Consider the following 27,967-nt stretch of genomic DNA (forward strand, 5'->3'; position numbering starts at 1 on the left):
GTGGAAACGTGGGGCTGGGGGGGGCGAAGCGGAGCCCCCTCGGCCGCGGGTGCCCAAGCAGCAGCGCGTGGCTGGGGCTGGCAGCTCGCCACGCTGTGGTTCGGCTCAGCCGCTGGCACTGCGGGCGCCGGGCATCACCGCCGGCCGCCTTGATGCGAAGCGATGGGCTGCGCTGGCGGGGCCAGGGCGGCGGGCGCAGGGCTGGCGCGTGCTGCGCAGGCGGCCGGGGCGGCCCAGCGTGGCGGGGGGCACGGGCACGGGCGCGGGCGTGGGCGTGCACGGACGGTCGTGCATGCGGGTGCGTGGCGGGAGAGCGGCAACAAGGCGGCAGCGTTAGCTGGGAAGTGATGCAGAGCCAAAAATAACCCCCAGGCTGCGGCTCAGACCAGGTAATGGCGAGGAGCGGGAGTTGCGGCAGCCATGTCCCGCAGTGCCCCGTGGCCTCGGCTGCTGGCGGCTTGGTGGGGACAGCTGGGGCTGGCTTATGTGCCCGGGGGTCCCAGGGTACCCCCAGCCGTGGGTGTGCTCCCTCCCTGCGGTCCCTGCCCTGGCCTCGAGCAGGGCTGGGGCTGTCGCCCCAAGGATGCCCTTGCCGTGCCAGCGCAGCCTCTGCAACAAATGGAAGAGCCAGAGACCGGAGGCACAAGCGAAGACCCCAGCGCTGAGCGCTGCACCGTGCCCGGGGCTTGCAGGAGGGACGGCCACACGTGGCACCCTGGGGGCTGTGCCACCAGCTGCTCTGCCACCGCTGTGGGGGCACCGGGGCAGCCCGTGGGTGTTCGGATCGGGCGCTTTCACGGGTGGGGAGGACGGCGGTCGTGCCGTGGGTGCCAGGCAGGTGCGGGCGCCGCGTGCTGCCGACGGCGGGGGGATGGTGCTGGCTGCGCTGCGCACCGCCGCGGTCCCCCATCCATCTGCGTCTCGGCGGCTGAGCGAGGGACAGTCACGCGTTTATTTTTAACTGACTGGGGAGGGCGGCGGGGATTGGTGCCTTCCTGGTTATATCACTAAATCCCTGCCAGGCCCTGTTAGTTCCAGCACAGCGAGCCCTGCGCCGCGCTCCAGTAACCGTTTCGGCCCCCCGTCCTCCCGGGGCCGTGCTCTGCCCTGGCCCGTGGGCTCCTCGGGGCCAGCTGTGTGCACAGCTGGAGAGCGTGGGCACCCACCAACTGCTCCCCACAGGTGGGCACTGGGGCACCCCCTGCCCCCCGGCCCTGCCCTCCCACCCCATCGTCCTCTCCCAGGTGTGGGGTGGGATGCAGGCAGCCAGGTCTCCTGCTGCCGCTCCACCTCCCTGGGAGAAGTGATGGTGCACGGGGATCACGGCCACGTCCCGCTCCTGCAGCCCTTTTGGGGACGGGGCAGGAGGAAACTGGGGCAGTTCATGGCCACTTTGTCCCCATCCCGGTGGCAGATGCCATGCGGGACAGGCCCAGCGCTTCCCCGTGGGAGCACTGACCGGAGCCGGGGCAGGACGGGGATGATGAGGATGCTCATGGCCACCGCGGTCCCCTCTCTGTCCCTGCGTGATGCCACCCACCAGCCCCCGGCCCCATCCCCAGCCGCGGCTCTCGGCGAAGCGGCAAAGGGTTAAGCTGTGCAGCGGGGCCACGTGATGCTCCGGGGATGCCGTTTTTCTGAAGAGCAGGACGGATTAGGGTGGAATATCAGGACGAGAATTTCTTCGGGCTTGCGTCCCCCGCCTTCGGCCCTGACACGGCCTCTCGTCCCACGCCGCGGCTCCCCAGGGACGCGTGGTGCCGAGCCAGGCCCCCGGCCGGTGAGCTCCCCGCCGTGCTGCTCCCGCGATTCTCCCTCCCAGCTCAGCTGGCTCCGGGGGGGTTTGGATGGCACCTTGGGGTGCGGGGGCACTGGAGGGGTCTGGGGGTCCGGAGCTGGAACGGGCACCGTCCCCATCCCCATCCCGGTCCCCATCCCCTGCAGCTGGATGCTTGTCCCGCGGTGCTGCAGGCAGGAGGGATGCGGGTCCCCCGCTCCCCCCCCCACCCAAGACTCCCCCCTCTTCTCCCCTCAGTGCATGAGGCTGGTGCTTGCCCGAGAGCCACCCAGCGCCTGCACTGACGCCCGAGGCAGCGCCGGGAGCCATGTCGGGTTCCTACGACGAGTCGGCGGCGGCCGCAGAGGAAACAACCGACAGCTTCTGGGAGGTGAGTCCCAGCCGCCCTCTCCTCCCGTGTCCCCCCGGGGCTGAGGGGGAAGGCGCTGCCCTCCCCTCCCGCAGCAAGCCCTGCCTGTGGGCATCCCTGTCCCCGTGGCTCGGGTGTCCCAGCCGGCTCTGCTGGAGATCTTGACCTCGGCTGTCCCCAAGGGGTGCAGAGCGATGGAGGGGACCGAAAAGAGTTGGGTTTGAGCAGCCCCAAAGCAAAAGCTCCATCCCTGCACTCCCGAAGTACCCAGTGCTCCCCCCGTCCCCACCCCGGGCCAGCTGGGGCTGAGCCGGGCAGCCCGGCCGTGGCTCCCACGCCTGCCTGTCCCCGTCCCCGTCCCAGGTGGGGAACTACAAGCGCACGGTGAAGCGGATCGATGACGGGCACCGGCTCTGCAATGACCTCATGAACTGCGTGCACGAGCGGGCCAAGATCGAGAAGTCCTACGCCCAGCAGCTCACTGACTGGTCCAAGCGGTGGAGGCAGCTGATCGAGAAAGGTACCGTGGCTTCCCCAGGGGGAGGCTCCCCCAGGACCCCTGTGTCCCGTGGGTCCCCGTGCACCATGACAACTTCACCTGGTAAAGGTGGAGGGGGTAAGAGCTGTGGAGTGACGCTCAGCTGTCCCCTCTGCCCCCCAGGTCCCCAGTACGGCAGCCTGGAGAAGGCGTGGGGTGCCATCATGACGGAGGCGGACAAGGTGAGCGAGCTGCACCAGGAGGTGAAGAACAGCCTGCTGAACGATGACTTCGAGAAGGTCAAGAACTGGCAGAAGGACGCCTACCACAAGCAGATCATGGGAGGCTTCAAGGAGGCCAAGGAGGCTGAGGACGGCTTCCGGAAAGCCCAGAAGCCCTGGGCCAAGAAGCTCAAAGAGGTGAGAGGAGAAGCACAGCGTGTCCTGGGGCACCCATGCCATCTCCCAGCTCCGGCTCTGGGTGCCTGGTCCAGGCTGGGATAGCCGGGTGGCACCTCCCTGCAGGCAGAGGGATGGGCAGGGGGCTGTGACTGCTACTCTGATGTCCCTTCTCCTCTCCTCAGCTGGAGACAGCCAAGAAAGCCTACCACCTGGCATGCAAAGAGGAGAAGCTGGCGATGACCCGGGAAGCCAACAGCAAGGCAGAGCAGTCCAACACCCCCGAGCAGCAGAAGAAGCTCCAGGACAAAGTGGAGAAGTGCAAGCAAGACGTGCAAAAGGTGCGAGCTGCTGCCCTGCTCTGGGCTCATGAGGCATCGGGGAGGGAAAACCGGTGGAAATGGCCACCACACCCCTTTTCCCCCCAGTCATTCTCATTTTCCCATCCCTATGCTCCCGTAGAAGGGTGAGGACTTGCAGACAGTGCTCAGGGGAGTGTGAGCAGGGCAGAGATTTACCCCTCTTACTGGAGCAAAATCTCTCCGGCAACCAGACTGATTTCACCCACAGAGGCTCTTGGCTCAATCTGGGCTCCCCAGCATGGTGGCCCACAAACCAGACCCTCTCAGCACCCAGAAAGGGCCTCTGAGGTGCTCGAGGTATAACCAAGGTACCCTCCTGCATCTCTGCAGACTCAGGAGAAGTACGAGAAGGTGCTGGACGAGCTGAACAAGTGCACCCCGCAGTACATCGAGAGCATGGAGCAGGTCTTCGAGCAGTGCCAGCAGTTTGAGGAGAAGAGGCTCAACTTCCTCAAGGAAGTGCTCCTGGACATCAAGAGGCACTTGAACCTGGCCGAGAGCAGCAGGTAGGTGCCTCCTGCGCTGGCTGGGCAGAAAGTGCCCACGCAAGGTCTCCTCGTGCTGCCTGGAAAGCAAACCGAGCCCTGGAGGGACCGAGTGCTTCCAGGACAATCCATGCCCTGCAATACAAGGGAGAGGGGTTTCTGGCCAACACCATGGTCAAGAGGTACCAGAGCGGCAGGAGGGCTGTGCGGGAGCCTGCCGCCCCCCAGTGCCTCGTAGGAGGTGACACAACCTGGGCATGTCCCCATCCCACCCCATCCCTGGGGCACCCCGCCGGGGTCCACCCCTGCCCGCAGCACCCTGACCCGCATCTCTCCGCACAGCTACGCCAACGTCTACCGGGAGCTGGAGCAGACCATCCGCCTCTCGGACGCGCAGGAGGATCTCCGATGGTTCCGCAGCAGCAGTGGCCCCGGGATGCCCATGAACTGGCCCCAGTTTGAGGTGAGGTTGGGCACCCCAGTTGGGGTGCTGGCAGCCCCACGGGGCGGCCGGGCACTCAGGGGCCGGTTGCTCTGTGCTTGCAGGAGTGGAACCCGGACCTGACGCACACGATAACACGGAAGGAGAAGCAGAAGAAGGGCGAGGGGGTGACCCTGACCAACGCCAGCAGCACGGGCGAGACGGGGGCACCGGCGGGCGAGCGTGGGAGGTGAGGGCCAGCGGGGAGGGGAGATGCCATGGGAAAGGCACGGCATTTGCCTGTGCAAACATTCCCAGTGCTGTGGGGACACCCAAGGGGGTGCGGGATGTCCTCAGGGACAGCCAGCACTCTTCTCTGTCCTCCCTCCATGTCTTGCTGGACATGTCGTTAGCTGGGGCTCCTGCTCACTGCAGCCCCCGCTCCCCTGTAACCTCGGGAAAGCCACAGCATCCTCCCAGATGTCGGCGGCACACGGTGCCTGCCCACCCTGCCGTCCCCCCACCCACTCTGATGGGCCCCTCTCCCTCCTTTCCCCCCCCACCCCAGCGTGAGCAGCCACGACCGCGGGCAGACCTACAGTGCCGAGTGGTCCGACGACGAAGGCAGCAACTCCTTCAACACCAGCGAGGCCAACGGCGGCACCAACCCCTTCGACGAGGAGTCGGCGGGGAAGGGCGTGCGGGTGCGGGCTCTGTATGACTACGATGGGCAGGAGCAGGACGAGCTTAGCTTCAAAGCAGGTACGGTCCATCACCAGTGCCAGGTCGGCCGGGTCTTGGCTGCCGGAGCTGCGAGTCCCACACTGCTCTGCTTTTTGGTGTAAAATCCCTCAAATCATTTCTGGGTTAACCCAGCCCTTCAAAATGTTGAACTGGCAGAAAGGGGAAGGCACGAGCTGAGCCCAGACCTGGGTGGGACCAGAGAGATAGTGAGATGGGGTGCGTGAGGTCTCATGGGTCACCCCTTGCCTTTCTCCTCTACAAACCTTTGCGCTCAGGATCAGTCCTAGAAACCCCCAGCAGCTCCATCCAGGGGAGAAATGAGGAGGCTTCAACACCTGCAACGAGCTCTCCCCTTTCCACCTTCCTCTCCAGGTGATGAACTAACCAAACTCGGTGAAGAAGACGAGCAAGGATGGTGCAAAGGGCGCTTGGACAACGGGCAGCTAGGTCTCTACCCCGCCAACTACGTGGAGGCAATCTAAGTCTTGTGGTGTGCTCCTCATCGCCGTCAGCAGATAAATCCACCTTCCGTTGTCTCCATCTCTCCACCAGCCAACCAGCCATTTTGCCGTCTGGTCCTTCACTCCTCACAGTTAGAGATTCAGACATATTTTCCGACCAAGCTTTTATTTTTTTAAGAGTTGTCTCCGAAGAGTATTTTGCATAGTCGCTTTCTTCTTCTTCTAAGATAACGTGAAGCGAAAGATGACGTTGTCCGTTCGTCTACGTTAGTTGATTTTTTTTCCGAGCGAAAAGCCGATACCTCAAGATCTTAAAGCCCAACCAGTGAGAGCTCCTGATTGGTTGGTTTTTAAAGATACTGAAATCATGAGCCGCCTTCTGATTGGCTGGAACTGTTCCAAAATGCACGGCACTGAAGCTCCTGGGACCAATCAAATTCACCCCAAAAAACCCGAGAGGGATAGGAGTCTGACTCCATCTTTTTGGTGTTTCCATGTTCTTCTCCCCAGCTCATCCTCCCTCCCCGAAGGAAGGGGACGAACGTCCCCTCCTGCCCCGCAGCCACCCGGCCCCATCCGCGGGCAGGTCCCTGCTCTCGGGCAGGTCCGGTGGCAGGTTGAGAAGTCCAGGTGAGGTGGGACCAGCCCTGCCATGGAGCTTGGTGGATGGCCTGCTCCTCAGCTTCCTCCTCCTCCTCCTCCTCCCGGCCGGGCTGCCAACGTGTCTGGAGCTGGTGGAGGCTCCCGAGCCGATGCTCCACGTGTGCTGCAGGGAGCAGCATCGCCCTTCGCGAGCGCAGTTATCCGGGAATCACCAGAGCCAGGGTGAGATGGCCCTGAAATCTGCTGCTGCTTGGAGAAGGACCATTGCAGCCCAGTGCTGCTGGAAGCACCTTCACGGAAAAGCGGGGACCGGCTTGGATGCTGCTGGGGATGGTCCCCGTCCAACTCCCTTCCTGAAGAGAGGCAGGAGCAGACCAGGGATGGGGGAGATAAGCCGTGTCCAGCCTTGCACGGTGCCGGCAGGAGCTGCCGCCAGCCGGAGGATGAGGAGGGCTCAGTGCAGGCAGCAGACCCCAGCCCGGGCAGCAAAGCAGCTGCCTGGCGAAGACGGCTGAAAACAAGACACGCCAAAGCAGGGGAACGGCCGCAGGCTTTGCCCTTTGCTTTTCCCCAAGGGGCTCTACCCGTCCTGCACTTGGGCTCTGCAACCGGCCGCGGCATGGACGGGACCCCCTCAGCACCCACGGGCGCTGCCCCCCAGCATGGTGACCCCAACCCCTCTGCCCGGGGCACATTTGCCATCCCGAGCTCTTCCCTACGCATCCTCTCTCATTGTTTTCCATACTATCACCCTCAGCAGCATCGATGCCATCGTCTTCCCGCACGCTCCTCCTGCTCCTCTCCTGCCCGCTCCGTTGGTTTGTGAATTTTTTGGCCCCAGGGATCAAGTGTTCTCGCGGAGGCAGGAGATGCACCATGTGCTGGGCACGGTGGGCGAGAGCCGCCCGGCCCCGCATCCCCTGCCAGGTACGCAAACGGGAAAAAACAACACAAAAAAAAGTCAGAAAAAACCCAACCAACCACCTGTCTCAGCAATGCACCCCGGTTTTTTGTACATTGATTGTGTAATTTAAGAAGTATATATATAATATATATATATATATATTGTGATTGTATTACCGTGGATACAACAACAAAAAGCAGCAAGCGAAAATAACTGAGCTCTGTAAGCGTCCTCTGGGTCTGGGTCCTCGTTTGCCTCCATGCGCCGGTCTCACCCCGCGTGGAGGCGGCTGTCGGGGTTACGGACCCCCCGCCCAGGGCGGGCGCTCGAGCCCCCCGTGCCCTGGGGAGCCACAGTTGCAGCCACTGCACCCCCAGGTAGGGATGCCCCGACCCTGAGGCTTTGGGGTGCAGCGGGATGGGGGGCTCGGATGCGTTGCTGGGTCCTGGGGGACGAGGGGGATGTAGAAAAGGGGGAGCAGCCGCTGCCTTTGGGGACCCCCATGCCAACCTGCCAGGCAAAGCCTTGTGAAGCCTTCCACCTGGGGGGGTTCAAGACAAAGCAGGTTTTGGGGCCATTCCCAGCGCCTGCAAAAGCAGCAGCCCCCGACCCAGCGCCCGCCCCTACCCTGGGCAGGGGGAGACGGAAAAGCCCCGGCGCAGCGAGTTGCTGCTGGAAGAGGGGTAGAGCCTCCCGGGCTCCCTATGAGCCTCGAAACCTTGGGAAAAACGATTTGCAGGTCACCCACCCCTCTCCCCTCCCCAGAGAGCCGGGGCAGCCCCAGGACGGGGCAGCGGCCGAGGGGGACTGGGTGGAGGGAGCAGGACCGGGGCGCGGGGGGCACTCCCTGGGCTCCTGATGGGGAGAGGGCAGAGAAAAAGGATTTATTTTCCCTTATTTAAGGGCTGGAGCTGCAAGGGGTTTGGGGGGAGCCCTGGCTGTGAGCCATCCTGCCGCAGTGGGCATCTGCTGGGTCAGGTCCCCGCGTCCCTGGGGACACATGGCCCCGGGGCACCCTCCCCAGCTGGCAGCAGCTTTCCTCGCCATTTAACCCCCTTCCGTCCCACTTTCCCTGCAGGGACATGCAACCCCCCGCGCCTTCGCCCACCCTGCCAAAGCACCTGCGAGAGGTACACGGGATTTGGGGCACCGGCACCCCCAGCCCGTCCTCCCGGTGGTCCCCACACCGGCTGCAGGAGCAGCAGTCACCCAAGGAAATCACAAGGCATGCTTTGCTTTTTTTTCCCCATTTCTCCCCCCCCCCCCCCTTTCCAGAGTCCAAGACAATTTTCCTCCTTCCCCTGCTCCTCTCCTCCCTCCAGCCGCCCTCCATCCCTCCAGCCGGGATGCTTGCAAGGCTGGCCGAAGCACGTCCGCTCCTCTGCCGTGTAAACAGCACGAAATGGGCAGAGCCAAAAGAAAAAGGCAGGAGCTGTTACAGGCAGCTATTTTAAGTTAAAAACAAAAGACGAACAACCAGGTGTTTTTTCCCTTTCCTCCCACAGAGCATCTCCTGGGTACCCGAGCTGCCCGTCTACCCTTGTCATTTGAACCTAAACCACAACTTGCTGCCAGCCAAAACCGAAAAGCAAATAGACAAATAAAAAAATTATAATATAAAAGATCAACATCGGCAGGTAACTTAGACTCTCGTGAAATGTGCAGTTTAAGCAATCCCCAGTTTTCCGCCCCAGTCCGGGCTCGGCGGGTTGCCTTTCAGATTTACTGTCCAGAGGGAAATGGCAAAGCTGCCTTCTCCTTTTTCCCAAACTCGGGAATCAGGCAGTCCAAATAAAACTATAATCAAGGGAAGAGCCCCCTGCCAGGACCTGGGGGCTTCGGGGGGGCTCTGGGTGTCCCCGTTCCCAAGGATGGGGGACCTGGCTCGGGGGACCCCTCACACCTGCAGGGATGCCCCAGCACACATGGCCCCGTGCCCGCATTTTACAGCTGCTCCCTTTGCGAAACACCCGTGTTCAGCCCCAAATCCCTGCGGAGGGGAGAAGCTGAGCGTGTCCCAGAGTGGGAAGCGAAGGGGAGACGCGCCCGTCCCAAGGGGATGCCTGTGGTCCCCGGGGCACAGTTACCCCGCACCCAGCTCCCACGGCGGGCAGCGTCCCCGGGTGCTGCGGCGCTGCTGGTGCCAGGCTGCTCCTGCGCGGGTCGGGTCAGCGCGGGCCCAGCCAAGGGCAGCTGTGGGTGCCATTGTCCCTGCGGGTGCCATTGTCCCAGCTCATGCCAGGGCTTTGTCCTCCCTGAACAATGGCCGGGGCGAAGCCACCCGCAGCCAGCACCCGGGAGGGAGGGGAGGAGGGACGGGCGAGCCCAGCCACCAACCCCCCGAAAATTCAGGCAGCCCCTTTCTTTGCAGTGAGGGTTGAGGTGCAGCGAAGGGCAGAGCCCCCCGCCACGCTGCCCCCCACCCCGAACAGGGCTGAGGGCCGGGAGCTGCTTGTAAATCCAGAGCAGCCCCTCTGCAGCGCACAGGGTCACTCCTGACGGGCACCGAGGGCAGCACCGAGGTGGTGGCATGGGGACAGGATCAGGCTGGAGGGGAGCGTGGCCCTCATGGTGTTGTGTCCCCCCCCAAGCAGCCCTGGGGCACGATGCCATGGGGATACTGAGGTCTCCTGCTGGGACGTGCCCTTGGCCCCTCTGTCCTGACGATGCCCTGGGGCTGCGGGGTGAGAGGACAACGTGCCGGGGGGCAAGAGACCTGGGGACAGGACTCCTGCGTCCCCCAGCTCCTCTCCTGGGTGACCCCAGCCACTCTCCCACCTTCAGTCCCTGCCAAAGGGCACCAAGGTTGTGGGGAGCCCTGGGACAGCCACAGATTCATCTGCCTTTATGTCACCCCGATCAACCCCACGGCCCCAAATTCCGTGCCCACCCTCCCCTGGGAGCACTCGCGGCAGACGAGGGCTCTGCACAGTCCTTGCCCTGCACCCGGGCACGCTGGTGGTGGTCCCTTAGTCGGGGTCTCATCCCTCCCCTCCAAGGCTGGGGGGCCAGGACGGTCCCATGGTCCATCGCTGGTGGCCCCGGGGGGGTTGAGCCTCTCGGCACCGCAGCCGCAGTCCTTAGCGCTGGAAGATGGTTTCTGTGGCTGGGAGGCAGAGGGAGGCGGCGAAGGTCCCCTGTCCCTCCCAGGGCTCAGCCTGTCCCACCGCCGCCGCTCAGACCGGGTGGACAAACTGGTAGACAAGGCGCTGGGAGATGTCGGGTTTCCGGATGATGCCTTTCTTGTAATACTGCCGGATGGAGCGGCTCAGCTTGTCATAGTTCATGGCCGGGCGGTTCTTCCGGATGCCCCACAGACGGGCCACTTGTGCCGAGTCCTCGATCTTGAAGATGCCTGGGAGAGGGAGCAGGGCACGGGGGGTTACAGCCTCGCCCGCCCCCCCCCGTGCCCGCCCCGGGGCTGCCGGAGCACCCACCCACCTTTCTCCTTGTTGAGCCAGCGGATGAAGCGGCCGTAGTTGTGGGGTTTCAGCAGCAGCTCTTTGAGGAACTGCCAGAGGTGGATGGGTTGGTTGGCGCAGGATGAGTCCACCTCGCTGTCTGCCCAGCTGGCATCTCCTCCTGCCACGGGAAGGGATGGGGATGGGTGAGATGGGCGTGGGGAGAGACCTCTCTGCTTTGCACTGACCCAGGGACCCGCACGAGTCCTTGTCCAGGAAAACCTGGCTCAATGCCTGTGGGTCTCTGGAGACTCAGTCCAGGCGCTGGGTCTGGAAGCACCACTTTCTCCTCCCCATCTTGGAGCAGGGAAAACAGCTCGGTCCTGCCCTTGTGCAGCCCTGCAGGGGTGCACGGGGTGCGGGAAGGGGCTGGTGAGGGTCTCGCAGCCATTTCCCCTTCGCTGCACCCTGCAGACAGCCCAGGGGCTGCTCCGGGGCAGAGGGAGTGCGACCACACAGATGCCGCTGCGGCAGCCGCTCCAACGCACCAGAGAATTGCAATTAAGCAGGGGGCAACCTCTCGAATACCCTGGACCTGCCTGAGGCAGAAGCGAGGCCAGTGGGAGCTGAGTCCGCACGGAACTCACCGCAGTATCTCACATCTCCCGGGGCGGCTTTTTCCTTCATCCAGGCGGCTGGAAGGGAGGAGCGGGCGATCAGAGGGGCATCTCCCACCGCACAGCATCGCCCACCCTCCCCAGCTCCCTCCCGGCCCCCGGCACCTACCAGACTTCCAGATGTCGAGGTGGGCGTGCAGGATGTCACCGCAGGTGGGCGAGCGCTGGCAGAACTGCTCCTCGGACATGGCGCACAGGTCCTTTCCCGACAGCTCCTGGAAGGACTTCCCGATCTGTGGAAGCCGGTACTGGTGCTCTGTCCACAGGATCCACTTCTGCACGTTGCCGGGGCTCCAGTCCACGGGGTCTGGAGGCAGAGGGTGAGTGCGCCCAGCGACAGCCCCGGGCAAAGCCCAGGGAAACTCAGCTCACCCCACAGTGGCCCAGGGAACCCAGCTCCTCCTGCATCACCCACCAGAGCGGGAGCACCCCACTCCCAGCCTGCCCTGGTCCCCAGGGACAAGACTGTCCCTTTGTCTCCTCCTTCACTTTGGGAAGCTTCATCCAGCCTTTTGGAGCCCCACTTTCTCCCTGCACCATCCTGGGTGACACCAAATGCTTCAAGGGAGCGGGGAGCCTGTATAAACCTAAGCACGTCCCGAGACTGCTTGTGTCACGGCGGCGATGCCCTGAGGAGAACACCCCAGCAGTGCCCAGTGGCAGCGGTACCCCAGGGAACTCGGGCCCGGGCAGTCCTGCTCCCCTCGCACCCAACCCCATGCCCAGCTCAGGGAACATCAGCTGGCTCCAGGCTGTCCCCAACCCCACACGCTCATCCGCCCGTTCCTAATGTCCCAGGGAAAACGGGATAGAGAAAAGGATAATAAAAGTCCCGCTGTCTGCTCCTTGCTACTGAACACCCTCCCCAAGAGGCGTGCAAGGCTGAAAGGCATCTCAGTGATGATGCCCTGGGAGAGAAGGGACCCCCAGCTCAGGGGAAGGGACCCCCAGCTCAGGGAAGGGACCCCCAGCTCAGGTGAAGGGACCCCCAGCTCAGGGAAGGGACCCCCAGCTCAGGGGAAGGGACCCACAGCTCAGGGAAGGGACCCCCAGCACAGGGAAGGGACCCCCAGCTCAGGGGAAGGGACCCCCAGCTCAGGGAAGGGACCCCCAGCTCAGGGGAAGGGACCCCCATCTCAGGGAAGGGACCCCCAGCACAGGGGAAGGGACCCCCAGCTCAGGGAAGGGACCCCCAGCTCAGGGGAAGGGACCCCCAGCACAGGGAAGGGACCCCCAGCACAGGGGAAGGGACCCCCAGCTCAGGGGAAGGGACCCCCAGCTCAGGGAAGGGACCCCCAGCACAGGGAAGGGACCCCCAGCTCAGGAAAGGGACCCCCAGCTCAGGGGAAGGGACCCCCAGCTCAGGGAAGGGACCCCCAGCACAGGGAAGGGACCCCCAGCTCAGGGGAAGGGACCCCCAGCTCAGGGAAGGGACCCCCCAGCACAGGGGAAGGGACCCCCAGCTCAGGGAAGGGACCCCCAGCTCAGGGGAAGGGACCCACAGCTCAGGGAAGGGACCCCCAGCACAGGGAAGGGACCCCCAGCTCAGGGGAAGGGACCCCCAGCTCAGGGAAGGGACCCCCAGCTCAGGGGAAGGGACCCCCATCTCAGGGAAGGGACCCCCAGCACAGGGGAAGGGACCCCCAGCTCAGGGAAGGGACCCCCAGCTCAGGGGAAGGGACCCCCAGCACAGGGAAGGGACCCCCAGCACAGGGGAAGGGACCCCCAGCTCAGGGGAAGGGACCCCCAGCTCAGGGAAGGGACCCCCAGCACAGGGAAGGGACCCCCAGCTCAGGAAAGGGACCCCCAGCTCAGGGGAAGGGACCCCCAGCTCAGGGAAGGGACCCCCAGCTCAGGGAAGGGACCCCCAGCACAGGGAAGGGACCCCCAGCTCAGGGGAAGGGACCCCCAGCTCAGGGAAGGGACCCCCCAGCACAGGGGAAGGGACCCCCAGCTCAGGGAAGGGACCCCCCAGCACAGGGGAAGGGACCCCCAGCTCAGGGAAGGGACGGGCTCAGCATGGAGTCGCCGTGTCCCTGCCCCTCTCTGGCCCTGTGGCACGGGCTGGGTCACGCTGGCACCCCAGACCCAGCACAGGGCCCTGTGCAAAGCTCTGCTAACCCCTGCCTCAGCTTAACTCCAAGCCGGCGAGGCCAGAGGGGTCTTCTGCTGGCGTCCCTGGGCGTCAGCAAACAGCCCTGCCCCGGAGCGATGCCCGGGGGAGCCACCAGCAGCCCCGTGCTCCCCCAAACCCCGGCACCTGGTTGCAAACCCCCGGGAGCCGCAGCGCAGCCCCGGTCCCCGCACCGGCGCATCCCTCCCTCGCCGCACCCCGCGGCGGGGGGGACCCTGCCCGCAGCCCCCCCCCCCGGGGAGGGCTGTGGGAGCACCCACCTGCGGTGATGTTGAGGAGCTTGCAGGCCGTCTCGATGTCCTTCAGCACTTCGCCCACCACCATGCTCTGCACCTGCTCCAGCGAGTGCTCCTCCAGGTGCAGGCTGGCCTGCAGGTCCCCCTCGGCCCCCAGCCCCAAGCCCTGGCTGTCGATGATGGGACATTGCTCCGGCTCCTTCTGCGCCTCCCCTCGCCCCCCCTGGGCACCACTTTGGGACGGTTCCCCCATGCCCTTGGTGGCCCAGGCGATGTCCTCCGGGTAGAGCATGTCGAAGTAGTGCAGGCAGAGAGCGGGCAGGGGCTGCTCGGGGGTGGCGGGGGGGCTGGGGCTATCCGGGCAGCCCCAGCTCTGGGTGTCGGGGTCCCGCGGTGGGGGCAGCAGGGCAGCGTCCGGCCGGGCGAGGCGGCTGGGGGGCAGAGCGGTCAGCCCGGGGCTGGCGCTGCCCATCCCTCCGCTCAGCACCGGCTCCAAACCTGCCAGGAGAGGAGGAGAGAAGAGGGGAGGCTCACCCCAGCACCGATTCCTGCCTTCCCGCCCAGCGGCCAGGCACAAAGGGAGGAACTAAGCCTGTTAGAGGGGAAAAAACCTCCAAAGAGACCCACGGCCTCCTGTGAGCCCCCGGATGAATGCAGGCTCGGGGTCAGCCATGGGGCTGGGGGGGCTGGCCCGATTTTGGGAGGACCAGCCGCAGCAGCCAGCAGGGAGAAGGAGCCCGGGGAGCGAGCGGGTCCTGACCACCGCGGGCTTTGAGGGTCTTCTCCTGAATTGCACATGGGGTTGGCAGCAGTTCAGTCCCAGCTGGGGCTGAGCACCCTTGCAGCGGGGACATGCTGGAGGGGCTCCAAGGCACCTATGTAGGGCGGCCCGTGGGCATCAAGGGCTGCGGGATGCCTAAACCACGCAGGCACCTTTCTGTCCGTGGAAAACATCACCCGCTGCTTTCACCCGAGGATGCCCCAGCAGCGACGGCACCCAAACCCGGCTCTCCTGGGCCAGGGACTGAGCCCAGCACCGCAGCACCCAGCTCTCGGCCGCTGCTGCCAACGCCTGGATGAGAACTTTCCTTTTACTCTCATGCAAGAACAACTACCCAAAATCAGCCCGTCCCCATCTGTCTCCAGTACGCAGGGAGTCCTGGAGGCCGCCGAGAAGAGGATGAGCCTGCTGAATTTCCATGGCAACACCAGGGAACGGCTCCATCCGTGGAGAAACCTCCCCAAGAGCCATCCCGAGGCTTTGGGAAGAGAAAGCCCCTGCCAGGGGAGAGGCCGGTGACGGGCACGGCCAGGGCACCGCCGAGCCTCTTGCCGGCCTCCGGCATTGTTTTTAACAAGAAGAAGAAAAAACCCACCCCAAATAGGTTATTTAAAAGCAGAAAAAGGAGCAGCTTTTGCTACGGAGCCTGCAATAAAAACCGAGCGTGCAAAGCCTGAACCAACCCCAAAGCCCCCCAAAAGAAACAAGGAAGCCCCCCAAGGGGAATGGGACACAGTGGGCAGGGAAAGGGGATCCCTGTTTGCTTTAAATCCCAGCCGGGGGGGGGGGGAAGGTTTAAAAGACTAAAGGGGAAAATACACCATTGGTTTCCTCCGGGCAGAGCGTGTCCCTCGAGGGCGGGGAGCGCAGCAGCCGGCTGCTTGGCGTAGGAGGGACACTAGGGACCGAGCGCCCAGGACGGTGCGTTACCACCCCCGCGGCTCTGCCGTGCCAAAGGCTGCCCAGCTCCATGCTGCTGGGCCCAGCTCTGCTCCTGAGGCATTAATTAAACATCGTTAATAGCCACGCGCCACGGCTCCGTTAACCGCAGCGGTGCTGGTGGGGATGAGTTTGCCCCCAGATTTGAATGCCCCCAGAAGTATGGTTTTTGAGGCTCTGCGTCACCTGCAGCACGAGGAAGCTCTGCCCATCACCTCGCCCTTGGCAAAGCCCAAAAAAACCTCGGAAAAACACACGGAGGAACCGTGGCCGCCCAAACAGCACCCACGCCAGCCTGGCCCCTCAGGGACCCGGGGAGGGGGCGCGGGTTCGGATGCTGGAGCCCATACCCCCGAGGGGTTTCGGTAGCATCGCAGCGAGGATGAGGAGGGAGAAGGGGTGCTCATGCCACCGAGCTGCCCCCACCGCCCAAACAGTTTCCCTGAGAGATGGCGCCGGCTTCCAAACCTCTCCTTGATTCGCTCTGGATTAAAAGAAGAGCTTTAGCAGATCAGCCTTAAATCCAGCCTCACGCTGCTCCCAGCACAAAAGGGAAGCGGTAACAGCTTGCATGGCTCCAGCCCGCTGCACAGCACCGGCGGCGGGGGCTTTCTGGGGAGGGGACGGGGGTCTCATCCCCAAGACCTCCGGGATGCTCTGGGGTCGTGGTGCATCCTCCACCCATCCCACCTCTGCCGGGCTTCGCTCCCGCAGCCACCAGCCAGACGCATGGAGGAGCAGGGCCGCGGAGCCGTCCCTGGGCACGCGACGGGACGGATAGCCCCGTCCCCATCCCCATCCCATCCCCGTCCCATCCCTGGGTCAGGACCAGAAGGACCCGATCTCTGGGGCAAGTGGCCCCAAAAACCTGAGCAATCACCCGCCAAACGGTGCTGTACTCTCAGGGCGGGGACCTTTGTTTGACTTTCTCCCGCTCTGGCACGCAGGCGGCCAGGCTGGGTGGGGACCTGTTTGCTCTAAGAAGTTGCTTTGGGCGGCTGTTTCCCTCTGCTCTCTCTTTTTTCGCTTTTCCCTAGAAAAGGAGAGCTGGAGGAGCAGCCCTGGGTACACTGAGATGCTCATGGGGAGCACTGACTTGCATGGCACCCCAAAAACCTTCACGTTCCCTGCCCGAGCTCAACGGGGTCGCGCTGGTAATTGCACCGGCCCTGGCAAACGCTGCCCAGCATGTGCACGCTGCCGGCGGTGAGCACGGCCCCGGTCCCGTGGGCTTTGCACCGGAGCTCACCTGCGGCGAAGCCACACCAACGCATCGTTGTGCTCATCCTGCCGCTCCAGGCAAGAGGGGAAGCGATCGGGGAACTGGCTCTTACAGCACTTTAAACAGCAGCCACCAAGACAGAAAAGCCCGCCAGGCACCCGAGGTTTTCCCTCCGTGGGCACACAGGGGCCAGGGTGCGGTGCCAGGGGCTCGGCAGCCCCCGGGGAGGCTCCGAGTGAGAGCGGTGCCGTCCCCGGGGTGCCAGGCAGAGCCGGGTGCTGCCTGCAGCCCCCTCACAGGCAGGCGAGGCTGCGGTGCAGAGCGGCGGCGGAGCAGACCCCAAACCGGGACGGAGCCATCGAGTCCCCCAAGTGCTTCTCCGTGCCCACAACAAAGCTCACAGTCAGGAGGTACCTGCCATCTCCCCGAGCCCCAGAACGACGAGCGACCCCGCATCGCTCCCCAGTGCTGCCCACGGGTATGGAGAGGACACCGTGATCGGCTGGGACCGGGGTGAGGTGTCCCAGCTCCCCGCTCTCCCCGGCACCGCGGGAATGCTGCAGCAAAGGGCTGAGCTGCCGGCCTGAGGGCTCGGTCCCCGCGGCAGAGCAGAGCAGGGCGACGAGGAAAAGGCAGCGGCCGGTACCGAAGGGCACCACGACAGCCTGGCCCCGAACGGCTCCGACGGCAGCTGAGAAAACAAACCCAGACGTTGCCTCCGAGCAGAAAGCCCGCTGTGGCAGGGCCAGCAGCAAGCCCAGGGTTTTGGGTGGTGGTGGGTCACGGCTCAGCTCCACGGGGTTGCAGGGACTCAGCTCCACGGGGTTGCAGGGACTTAGCCCCGTCCGGAGCCCAGGGAAGCAGCGGATGCCGCAGCCGGGGGGGACGAGGATGGGGACAAGGACCTCCCGTATCACCCCGAGCTCTCCTGGCAAACGCAACCCACCATCGCTCAGGTTAGCAACACCGGCACCAGTGACGGGGGAGAGCTGGGATCAGCCCTTGGGAGCAAGAAAAAAAAAATAAAAAAAGAAATCCACCCAACCACCACCCTCAAACAATGGGTCCGTTAATTAAAATTAAATCTGCGGTTTAACAGGTTGTGCCGGAGCACGGCGCGGGAAGCCCCGTGGGACCGGCAGAGGTTGGCTCACGGTGGGAGGAGGTGCTGCCTGTGGCACCCGGGACGTGTCCCAAATCCCCGGGCACTTCCGAAAGCCCTTCCCGGGCAGCCAGGCTCGGGAACGGCCGGGGCGGTGGGCCAGGCTCCGGGGTCACCTCCAGCCCCCAGGCAGTGGGGTGGGGACGGGGACAGGGAGGTGTTGTACCATCTGGGGAAGGAACCCGAGACACGCGGGATCCCGAGCTGTCCCAGACTGCCTGGAACAGCCCCCCGGGCAGCGGGATTTGTCTTTACCCGATGCTTTCAGCTTTGCCCGTCCCGCGTGCCTCAGCACAGCAAGCTGGAACCCTGGGGCTGGGAGAGGACGGGGACCCCACGGACCCAGCAATCCTCTCTTTGCCCAAAAGCCCATCTGGGGCTGCGATGTGGGTGGTTTTCCCCTGTTTTCTGGTCTGACTCAACACCTCTTGCCCCGGCCACCTCCTTGGGCTCGGCTCTCCACCTCGGTCCCCAAGGAGGGGCCAGCCCACGCCACGATGCACACCCCGAGGATAACCGCACCGGGCACGGAGAGGCGATGGAGCCTGTCGGCTCTGCCAGGTGGCTGCTGGCCAGCAGGAGACACGAGATGTTTTATGGGGCCCAGATTAAGCTGGCAAAGGGACCTGGGGGCCCTGCACGAGCCGGGGCTGCAGCAGACACCTGGGTGCTCAGAGGCTGCTGACAATCTGGTGTCCTGCCAGCGCGTCCCACCCACGCTGCCAGCCTCACCATGCAGGCTGTGCCACGTCCCTCCCGGCTGCCAAACCCTGCCCGCCTGTGCCACGCACCCCTTTTATCTCTGGGTGGAGAGAGGAGGGATTGGCCAAAATCACCCCACAGCCGGGGCAGGGGCTTGGGACGGCACTCGGGGGGGCTGGGGATGCGACAGCCCGGGGGTCTCGCTCTGGTACCCTGCTTAGTGACGGGGTTGGGGCCAGGGCAAGCCCAGGGCTCCCGTTGGATGTATGCATAGGAGGGATGCAGCCCATCCTGGGGGTCCTGGACCCCCAGCTCCCCTCCAGCCTTCTCCAACACCGCCAAGGCCCCCCCCGGCTCCTCCTGCCGTTACCTGCATGGGTGCTGGCACGGGGACCGGGCGTCCCCACGGGTCCCCACGCCCCGGGTCAGGCTGCCCTCTCCATCGGCGCAGGGAGGCAAACGGCAGCGGGGGGGGGGGGACGGGCAGAACCTGCCGGTGGCCTGAGCGAAGCCCTGGTGCTCGGTGTCCCCCAGGCGAGCAGCAGAGCTTGGTGTTCCCCATGCAGGGCCAGGGAGCCCCTATTTATAGCAGCACCTTCCTCCCCCACGAGCTCCCTGCCCATGAGAAAGCCTGTATTGTGGGGGATTTGGCAGCCGAGCGGTGTTTGTGTTCCACTAACTGAGCAGAACCTTAAAAATCAAACCTAGAGCCAATGCGCCTTTAGCACTGACAAAAAAAATACCCAGCAGAAAAGCAGAGCGGCGCCGAGACGGTGCAGGTCTGTTAAAGGGGTTCAAAGCGCTTTACAGAGACATCCCCGAGCTGGCAGCTCGGCGGCGGCTGCCCAGGACCTGGGATGCTCTATAAAGGGTCCCGGCTCCTTATCGGTCACAGAGTTGTCCAAAGCACGTTGTCCCCTGCCTCCCGCCGGGCACAGGGGCTTGTGGGACCCTCAGTGTCCCTGCTGGTACCGGGTGGGCTCGGGAGGAGCCGGCCCCAGGAGCCCTGGCTCCCGTCCCACCCGGAGGGGGTTGCAAAGACACAAAGTTGGCAAATCCCATTTTATTTCGGGTGACACCATCCTGAGAAGTGCCAGGAACCTCGCTCCAGGGGACAACCTGTCCCTGTTTAGCCCTAATGGCACCTGGAGGTGCAAGGAGCTGTGGGACGGGATGCTCCCATGGGACGGCACCGTGTCCACCCCGAATCGGTGCCAAAAGGGCTGCAGGAGCCCCAGGAGGGAGGGAAGGTGGGTGCTGGCGGAGCATCGGGCAGCCGGGAAGGGTCGCGGCAGCAGCACGGGGCTTACCTCGAGGGTGCGCGGGCAGCTCAGAAACCGCATGGGTCCCAGAGTAGGGTGGGAAGAGCCGTCCCCGTGGCACTCGGCACGGCAGCCGGGTCAGGCATGGCCCGAAGCGGGGTGCCCCAGCACCGGCAGGGAGGGTGGCCAGCAGCACCCTGCCTGGCTCAATGCCGGTCCCACGGCGGCAGGGCGGCCGGGCCGAGCCGCATCGGCTCTCGGCAGGCACCAGCGGGGTTGGGGACGGGGACAGGGGTGAGGACGGGGCACCCTGAGCTGCTCCGAGGGCAGCGGAGGGATGAAGCCAGCCGGCGGCCGTGCTGAGGTATGCGAGGGGAAGCCGGCAGCCGAGCGCAAGGAGCTCAGCGAATGTCTCCTTTGCCCATTATATCTAATTCCTTCCTTATTTACCTGAACAAACAAGCTGGGTGCTTACCTCAGCTAGAGGTGTTTGAATAGCCCAGGCCGGGGTTAACCCTTGAGGGGTGCATCGAGGCACCGGGCTCAGACCCGCAAGGGCCCTGGGAGGGGAGTGGGGCAAATCCGGGCACCATGAACCCCTCCCCACCCTCATCTGGGACACCCACCCAAGAGATGGGGACGCTGCAGGGGACAAGACCAAAGGCTCCTCCTGGTCTCTGCAGCACAGAGACTTGTTGGATTCGTGAGAGTCCCTGGCTGGACCCTGCAGCACGACATCGCTCCCCCAGCGCAGGCTGAGCCGCTTTGGGGCCAGAAGCATCCCTGACCGATACCCCAGCAGCATCACCTATGCCAGAGCTGCGGCCACGCGGGGCTTGCGATGGAGACTGCGAGCAAGGATGCTCAGAGCACGTCGGGGACAAAAGGAGCCCCTCACACCGACCAAACCATCCCTCCCACCAGGGATACGGCACCGTCTCCTCCCCGGGGTCTGCACTGCTGCTGCCTGCGGGCAGGACGGGGCGGCGGGGGCACGGCCGGAACGTGCAGCACTCCAGGCCCGGGTTGTCCCCACCGGCATAAGCAGGAAAAAGCTGTTTTGACCGAGACAGACACAGAGTTGGTATTTATTGTCTTTTTTTAACACGTGAAGAACGCAGGGCAGTTCAGGCGGTTCTCCCGGGCACGTAGCGCTGCCGAAACCAAACTCCCCCATGCCCTAAAAACCCACGTCAGACAAAACCCCGGCCGCAAACACCCGTGGTGCAGCCCGGGTAGGACCCACGTCACTGCGTCCTAGCAGCCGAGTGGCCGTCACGCCTGGGCTTTGCATCCCCAGCCCCTGGAAAGTGCCGTGGCGCAGCCAGCATCCCTTCGCCGCCCTGACCCCGGGGCCAGCGCGCGGCGGCAGCGCGGCACAGCCGATAAGCCGTCCATCGGAGCTGTTTGCCGGGAGGAAAATAAAACCCCGTAGGAAGGCGACCCCTGCATCGCAGCTTCCCCGGCCCGCCCGGCGCGCTGGCAAAGGGCTTCGCTGCGCTATCGCCAGCGCCAGGAGTTTCTGCCTCCCTTTTGAAACGCCTCAATGTTATCTTATCGGTGGGGAAAATGTTCCCCCCGGATTAGGGCTCCTGCCGTCTGAGGGGAGCTTTTCTCCCCTGTTTTGGTAAACACAGCCGGGCCCGTAAGACGTGGCGGTGGGTGGGGGGAGACACGGGCTGGGGAGGACACGCGGGGCGAGCGGCTGCAGTGGGGAAGCCACCAGCCCCCGGCCGGGCTTTGCCGTGGGGTAGGTGCATAGGATGGGGATGTGGCACAGCCAGGAGGGGGGTCCCGGCCACCCAGTGCCCCCCCCCCCCTCCCCCCAGCGCTGCCGGCTCACGGCAGCCACGGCACAGCTCCCCGCACCGCTCGGAGCATCGCCTCTCTGCTTCGGGCAAGGCACCACGTGCACAACCCAGCACTGCTGCCCTGTGCCAGCAGGCCTGATCCTGCACCCCTCGAAGCCCGTCGCAAAGCTCCAGCCAGCTGCAGCAGGTCGGGCTGCCAGGGCTCAGCTCCCCCAGGCTTGCTCTCCCCTGGTTTTGACCCACGATGCTGGGTCCCGGCCAGAGCCACCGCGGGAAGCCGGCAGCAGCGGGCACCGTGCCAGGGCTCTGCCCACCTCAGGGGCTGGTGCACAGCACCCAAACCCGCTCCTGTGTCCCACCCCGGGGTCCCCACACAGGAACCAGGGGCAGGAGCATCCCAGCACAGCCCCGGAGCCGAGGCCGTAGCCCTCCAAGCACAGGTACCTTATCGTAGCAGGGAAAGGCAGGTGTCTCAACTGTGGAAACTTAAGATACAGAGTAAAACCACATATAAACTCTGCACCCGTGCACACGCGAGCCGCGCTGGGAATCACTGCGGCCGTCCCGCACCTTCCCGTGGCAGCTCCGCGCTGCTGCCCCACGGCCGGGCTGCCGGCTCGGGGAAAGTTTGCCGAGCAGGTTACGGTTTGCACGGGTTGTGCGAGCTGGATTTGCACCTCCTCGCTGCGACATCACCCGCAGGTCTCCCTTGTTTATTAGGTTTAATTACTACTTGTTACCAGCCCAAACATCAAAACAGCGCACCTGAAGGAGCCAGGAGCAAAGCAGAGAAAGCAACCTGGGGACATCGGGTGAGAGCAGGATGTCACCAGGCAGAGGGGATGCGCTGGCAGTGCCCGGCGCTGGGTCCCTGCTCCGGAGCATCCCAGACCCGGGTTATCCAGGTCTGTCTGGGAACTTGTCGCCGAACTCACATCTGGGTCTGAAAAAAACTTTCCCTGCTCCTCTTATCGGTAGCACCAGAGATTTCGATAAGCAAAAGAGATTAAAGGGAAAAACATTTGCTTTGCTGTGCTCCGGGAGAGCTGGCCAGCTGGGCAGCACGACGCGGAGCTGCAAAAACAGGTAAAAGGCCCCAAAATGAGATCTCTGCTTTCCTCCCCAACGCAGGTTTGGTGGCTGCAACCGCCCAGCGTCACCAGCCATGCCACGCTCTTGCTGCCGCCTTTCGCAATCGGCAGTTCGGCACAGCTCTGCTTGCATATGCAAACCAGGAAAAGAAGAGGTTGCAACACCTGAGGAACAACAAAAGAGGGGAAATAAAGTCTGGCTTTTCTGCCCCGTGTGCGCAGTTTTCAATGCTTTTTCCTTGTCCTCCCTGTCAACCCGTCAGCTCCGATTCCAGTGCCTTTTGCCACGGCTGATATTTCAACGCTTGGGAACGCGGCCGGAGGGGAGGGATAGAGGAACAACTCATGAATCAGCCTAGAACAATCTCTCTGCCCACCTGCCTTGCAGCTAATCTCTGGCTCCATCGCAAGAATAATAGATAAGCAGCCGTATAATATATAACTGTTGAAGGCACTTGATGTCACTGCAAAAACCACAGAGGCCATCGAGCCCAATTTGTCCCCGAGCTGAGCGGCGTTTCCTGCCCCCCCATAGCAGCGGGGTTTCCTCTGCTTCGGCTCCTGCACAGCGTTCGGGGACAGCGGTGGTCCCCGCGCAGAGCAAACCCCCAGGCTTGGGTCCCTCCGAGAGGCCTCCTCCTGCAGCCCGTGCCCGTGCCTCCGGGCTGTACAAAGGCGATGCCCAGCGAGGAGACGAATCCCCGCTCCCAGGCTGCAGGATGGGCTCTCCCAGGCTTTTCAGCAACCCAAGGAGACTGGAAATGGTTGAAATGGTTGAAATGCCTTTAACACCCCCCCCCCCCCCCCCCCGCCCCGGCTCAGTCCTGCTCCACAGGTGCAAACCCGCGGGAGCCGCGTCTGCAGCGCTCGGCACCTCAGCCCACGCCAGCCCCAGATCCGGCGGGTATTTTTGTCCCGAGACGCACGCCACGGCTCCAGGCCGGCAGCATGACGAGGAGGGATGCTCCCAGGCTGCCACCGAACCGAGCATCCTTTGGGCTTCCACCTCCCCAGCACCATCGCCCCTGCCCTGGCACCCGCAGGGCCTCCGGGCGCGGGGGGATGCTCCCAATGCTGAGCCCAGACCAAGGCAGAAACCAGCTTTAAATTAAGCAGTAACCATCGGGGAAGCACCAGGACGCAGGGAATCCCTGCTGAGGGTGAGGGAGAGCCTGGGATCCCGGGGCTGAAGCCACCGTGCAGGAGGAAGGTCCCAGCGGGAAGCGGTGGCTGCTCACTCCCCTGCTGCTGCCCGTAATCTTAATTGCTCTTCACTGGCTGTTTGCTAACAGCAATTCATTTCCTCCCGGCCTGCACCGAGAGGGTTTATCGCCCTCACTTGTGTGTTATTTCAAGCTAACGCATGTATGGAAGGTCAGAGCCTGGAGTGCTCCCTGCGATCCTAGAAAGAGTCTCGATGGCGGGAGCGGAGCAGGGAGGAGCAGGCGGAGGGCCTGGGAGCCAGCGGGTCTCAGACACATCTCACCCCCTGCCTGCAAGCTCCTCTTTCCCCAAAAAGGGCAGCAGGCTTGGCAGAAGGTGGGAATACCGGCCACATTTTCCATCCCAGCTCCCGTCTGCTTTGCAGTCCCGACTCAGTGCCCACCCTCGGAGAGGTCCTCTTGCTTCCGCGCAGCTCACCAGTCAAAACTGCCTGTCCTGCTCTCCAGAAAGATGCTCCGGGTGGCTGATTTTTTGCGGGGAAGCTTTGGAGATGCTCTGGCGAGAGGTGCCGGTGCAAAGCAGCATCCTCTGCTCACGGTTCCCGCAGCCGGCATGTCTGCACGGTGTCCCCGTGCCACCAAACCGGAGCAAACAGCAGGAAGCGCGACATGGACACCCAGCTGAGCTGCTGCTCGTGCTCCCCTGGGATCCCTCCAAAACTCCCCTGCAAGGGGTACGAACAGCCGCCACCGTGGGGAAAGGGAGAGAGGTGCTGGCTCGGGCACCCACTGGAACTGGGTGCTCCTGGTGGAACTGGGTGCTCCTGAGCACGCCCTCCCGAGCTGGGCATCGGCCAAGTGTTCCGCTACCCTGGGAGGGGACCTGGGAGGAGAAAAGGGCTTTCCGGCAGAGCTGCAACCCCAAAGTTAACCAAAGGGCCAGAGAATGCAAGAGAAATAACTCACAGGCCTGCACGGAGAAGCCGGCATGCTTTTTATTTGTGCAATGACCCCGTGCAGATCTACCAGGGAGCATCTTCAGAGCTCTCGAACCACTAAGATCACTCCAGAGCGGAGACCAAGTGAATCCTCCTAATTTCCTCCTCACCCCAGTCAAATAGACCCATTTCCTGAGCAGCCCTGGGCCAAGCAGGGCCGCCCCTCCTTTATTCCCTCCCCGGGCTGCCTTTGCTGTGCTTCCCCATCTCCCAGATGCTGCCATAAACCCTATTTACGGGAGACGCGTGTATGCTCCAGGCAAACAGCCACGATTATTGCTGCTGGCATCCATCTGCGGGGCCCACCCTGATAAAAGAGCCAGGGCTCCCGGCCGCTGCTCCGGTGCTCGGTCCCTGCTGCACAAGGCAGCTCCCGGCGTTCTCGTGCCGTGGTGGGGAGACCTGAGGAAAAAAAAAAAAAATTAAAAAAAAAATAAAAAATGAAGAGCAGCAGCAGTTAATGGCACCACGACCCAAAGGGTGTCACCTGTGCTTCAGGGCAGCCCTTGAGGGTGCAAATAGAGGGGGTTGGAGAACCCAGCTCCAGCCAGGGGTGCAGGGGTGGGTGTCTGCTCTGCAGCGGTGGCACGGGAGGTGCCAGGGCCATCCCTTGGCTGAGCACAGCGGTGTCGGCGCTCGCTTGGCCCCGTCCAAAGGCTCCTTCGCACCTCGTGGCAGCAGGAGGTGCCGAGGTTTGGCTCCGGGGTGCCACAGCCCCGCTTCTTCAGTCCAGCCGTGCCTGGGAGGGTGGCTGGGGAAGGACAAGCCGGCAGGGGATGAAGACACCAGGGTGATGCCAGCATGACCCTGGCCTCCCACGCCGAGCCCAGCCCCTGGACCACCAGCTCCCCACCCAAACACGCTGCCCTGCCGCCCCTGCCTGCTCCCAGCACCCTTCCCACCCTGCTGCCCTCCCCACTCCCCCCCGGGCACCCATTGGGATGGTTCTCCCACGGCAGGCTGAACGCTGCCAGTGCAAACCCCGGGTGACGCAGGCGGGGAGATCTCACGGTGCCCAGCCAGGCTGGGAGCAGCGGGACCCACCGGCGTGTTTACTGTTCCCTGCTCAAAGCCCTGCTCTTTTCTTCTTCTGGTTGCGTTAAACTCCTGCTTTTGTCTCCCGGGATTAAAAGCCTGGAAATGGCTGCGGGTCGCCCAGCGGTGCCAGGAAGAGAGGGCTCAAGGTGGCGTGGGTGCACCCAGCCTGGCAGCAGGGTGAACCCTGGCAGAGGGAGGATGAGGAAAGGTCACGGCCCCCCCCCGCACCGTCACCGGCGATTTGGGGTGCAGAGGCGGGGGGAACCCATGTGCGGGCACGGCTCCCGGTCTGGGCTCTCCACGCACGGGCCCTGCGGCTGCTGCATCGGCACGTCAATCCCAAATCCCATCCAGAATGAGAGAAACCCCCCACAATCACCCCCACAAGGACCGTACCCCTGTTTCCCCAGTATCGCCTGTCCATCCCACCGGCGTGGCTGGGCGATGGGGCCAGACCCCCTCCCCATGCCGGGGGCTCGGGGCCGTTTGGTGGCGGCGGTTCCCAGGCACTCGCAAGCAGCCAGGTGAGACGGGCAGGGCCCCGTGCCAGCGGACGGGATGTTGTCTTTTCACACAGCACCGGTGCGGGGCCAAGTGGCAACGAAACCCTTGGGGCTTTGTTTCCCACACCGGTTGCCATTAAGAAATGCAAATTCATTCTTCTGCTGCTGCTGCTGCTGCTGCTGTTTCTCCCCACATGCAAAACGATCCTCAGGCATAACGGCCCCACGGATCGGCAGCCCCGGAGAGCGTGGGAGCCACTGGGGCAGGGAAACACCTCCCGGGTGAGAGCGAGCGGCACGGGCAGCTCCAATGGTCTCAAAGCCAAGGCGGGCCAGGGCAGCACGCAATGCCCCGGAGAGCAGGAGAGGCTCTTGGCTGCGCTCTCCCCTTCGGTCCATCCCAGGAGAGCCTGCAGGATGTTTTGTCCCAGGGGGGAAATCCCTAAAAATAACCCTAAAACCCACACTCAGCCCTGTCTCAGCTCAAAGTAAGAGCTGGCGGGGCTGGATGGAGAGGGGAAGGCAGGGGAGCAGCAGGGGCCAGAGCCACCCCGCTCCTGTCACTCTTGGGATCAGAAAGCCCCAGCCCCGCTGAGCCAGGTTTGCAGCTCCCAGGGGAGCAGAGGGGGGACGAGGGCAGGGACCCCACGAGGGACGAGGCTGCTCCACGTCCCGCAGCATCGCATGGAGCCGTGGGTCTGGGGCGAAGGCACTGCACTCCCGGGAAAAACCTGCGGGGCAGGAGGAAGGCTGGGGACAAAGATGGCGCGGAGCTGCGGCAGAGCAAGCCGTGACTCAGCAGTGACTCACCCGGCTTCGGAGGAAACGTGTCGTTCCCGGCGAGCATCGCCCAGGTCAGGCACCCTTTTCCCGAGGGCTCAGCAAGGAGCCAGGACCTGGGGGTTTGGGTAGGCAAAAAGGGGTGCAGGAGGGGGGCAGTACCCCAGCCGAGGTCCTGTGCTTGGGGACAGGGAGTCGCAGCAGCGTGTCTTGCCTTCACCCCTCCCCAGGCGCTGGCCTGGCCTCGAAGCTTGGAGGAATGGGCTTTTCCCCAGCAAACACAAGCTCTTAGGGGCAGTTCACGGGCATCCTCGGCCTCGAGGAGCCTCGGGTCCCGGAGCCTGACTTGGGGACGACGAAACTGCGACCGATACCGGGAGAGGGGCAGGGGAGACAGAGAGCTCTTGGCAGACCTGGGCCACCGGCACACGCCAAAGCCCCACGGGAAACGGGCAGCATTCCTTGGTGGCATCGCTGGTTTCGCTGCACGGGATGTTAAAGCAGAAAGCGATTAATGCTCTGCAAGGGAGCAGAGGTGTGGGACGTGACCCGAAATGGCTCCGCTTTCCCCTTGAAGGGCTGTCCCAGCCCCAAGCCCGGCTCTCCCCATCCCGGTGCTGGCTCGGGGCACCGGCAGAGCAAGGACGTCGCTTCTTTCCTCAGTGGTGGATTTCCAGGGTAGCAAAATGTTTGTTCTGTCAACACGTGCCTAATCCCCAACCAAAAGCCGATGAAAAAAGCCATGGGGGGGAAGGATGGGAATAAGCTGCCCTTTGAAACAAAGTCCTGACGGTGACAGCCGCAGCCCCGAAGGGGGGGACGGCATCTCCGGGGCGTGAGGCGCTGGTGCTGCTGGGGAGACAAAGGGAATCGGTTCTCCCCACCGGCACCCCGGTCCCGGCGGGCACCCTGCAGCCCCAGCGCCCTGCAATGGGGCTGGGAGGGAGGAACAGCTCTCCAGCTCCAGCCTGGCCCTGCCACAAATCAACGCGCCGTCTCAACCCCAAGCACCACAACCCCAAGCACCACACAGGAGCTGCGAGAAACACATCCTTGCTCTGAAG

At 63.9% G+C, this 27,967-nt stretch overlaps 3 protein-coding genes across 3 annotated transcripts in view; 1 reads left to right on the plus strand and 2 right to left on the minus strand.

The window, feature by feature from the left end:
• The first annotated feature begins 2,049 nt into the window (after positions 1-2,049).
• Positions 2,050-6,563, plus strand: PACSIN1 (protein kinase C and casein kinase substrate in neurons 1). Its single transcript, XM_075521566.1, has 9 exons — positions 2,050-2,168; positions 2,511-2,667; positions 2,809-3,044; positions 3,209-3,364; positions 3,716-3,891; positions 4,213-4,333; positions 4,417-4,541; positions 4,860-5,053; positions 5,408-6,563. The coding sequence occupies exons 1-9, from the start codon at positions 2,106-2,108 to the stop codon at positions 5,515-5,517; spliced, it is 1,338 nt and encodes a 445-aa protein (XP_075377681.1). The 5' UTR covers positions 2,050-2,105; the 3' UTR covers positions 5,518-6,563.
• Positions 6,564-9,842: 3,279 nt separating this feature from the next.
• SPDEF (SAM pointed domain containing ETS transcription factor) lies at positions 9,843-13,923 on the minus strand. Its single transcript, XM_075521797.1, has 5 exons — positions 13,476-13,923; positions 11,191-11,388; positions 11,052-11,099; positions 10,445-10,585; positions 9,843-10,358 (listed from the first exon to the last, which is right to left on the minus strand). Exons 1-5 carry the CDS (start codon positions 13,921-13,923, stop codon positions 10,180-10,182), a joined length of 1,014 nt encoding a protein of 337 aa, XP_075377912.1. The 3' UTR covers positions 9,843-10,179.
• Positions 13,924-24,577: 10,654 nt separating this feature from the next.
• Positions 24,578-27,967, minus strand: part of ILRUN (inflammation and lipid regulator with UBA-like and NBR1-like domains) — a 45,165-nt gene continuing 41,775 nt past the window's right edge. The window contains exon 5 of the mRNA XM_075521829.1: positions 24,578-24,984. Coding sequence (XP_075377944.1) covers positions 24,856-24,984 — 129 coding nt within the window. The 3' untranslated portion in view covers positions 24,578-24,855. The remainder of the gene's footprint in view (positions 24,985-27,967) is intronic.

This window comes from Mycteria americana, chromosome 20, assembly GCF_035582795.1.
Source record: "Mycteria americana isolate JAX WOST 10 ecotype Jacksonville Zoo and Gardens chromosome 20, USCA_MyAme_1.0, whole genome shotgun sequence".
NCBI classification, from domain to species: Eukaryota; Metazoa; Chordata; class Aves; order Ciconiiformes; family Ciconiidae; genus Mycteria; species Mycteria americana.

What these genes read in the sequence shown, in the direction of transcription:
- PACSIN1 (XM_075521566.1), top strand. Translation starts at nt 2,106, where the DNA reads ATGTCGGGTTCCTACGACGAGTCGGCGGCGGCCGCAGAGGAAACAACC. An exon ending in GAGGCAGCTGATCGAGAAAG is followed by an intron (nt 2,668 to 2,808) that starts GTACCGTGGCTT and finishes TCTGCCCCCCAG; the next exon opens with GTCCCCAGTACGGCAGCCTG. An exon ending in TGAACTGGCCCCAGTTTGAG is followed by an intron (nt 4,334 to 4,416) that starts GTGAGGTTGGGC and finishes CTGTGCTTGCAG; the next exon opens with GAGTGGAACCCGGACCTGAC.
- SPDEF (XM_075521797.1), bottom strand. Translation starts at nt 13,923, where the DNA reads ATGGGCAGCGCCAGCCCCGGGCTGACCGCTCTGCCCCCCAGCCGCCTC. An exon ending in GCTCCTCAACATCACCGCAG is followed by an intron (nt 11,389 to 13,475) that starts GTGGGTGCTCCC and finishes CTCTGCCTCCAG; the next exon opens with ACCCCGTGGACTGGAGCCCC. An exon ending in CCTCGACATCTGGAAGTCTG is followed by an intron (nt 11,100 to 11,190) that starts GTAGGTGCCGGG and finishes CCTCCCTTCCAG; the next exon opens with CCGCCTGGATGAAGGAAAAA.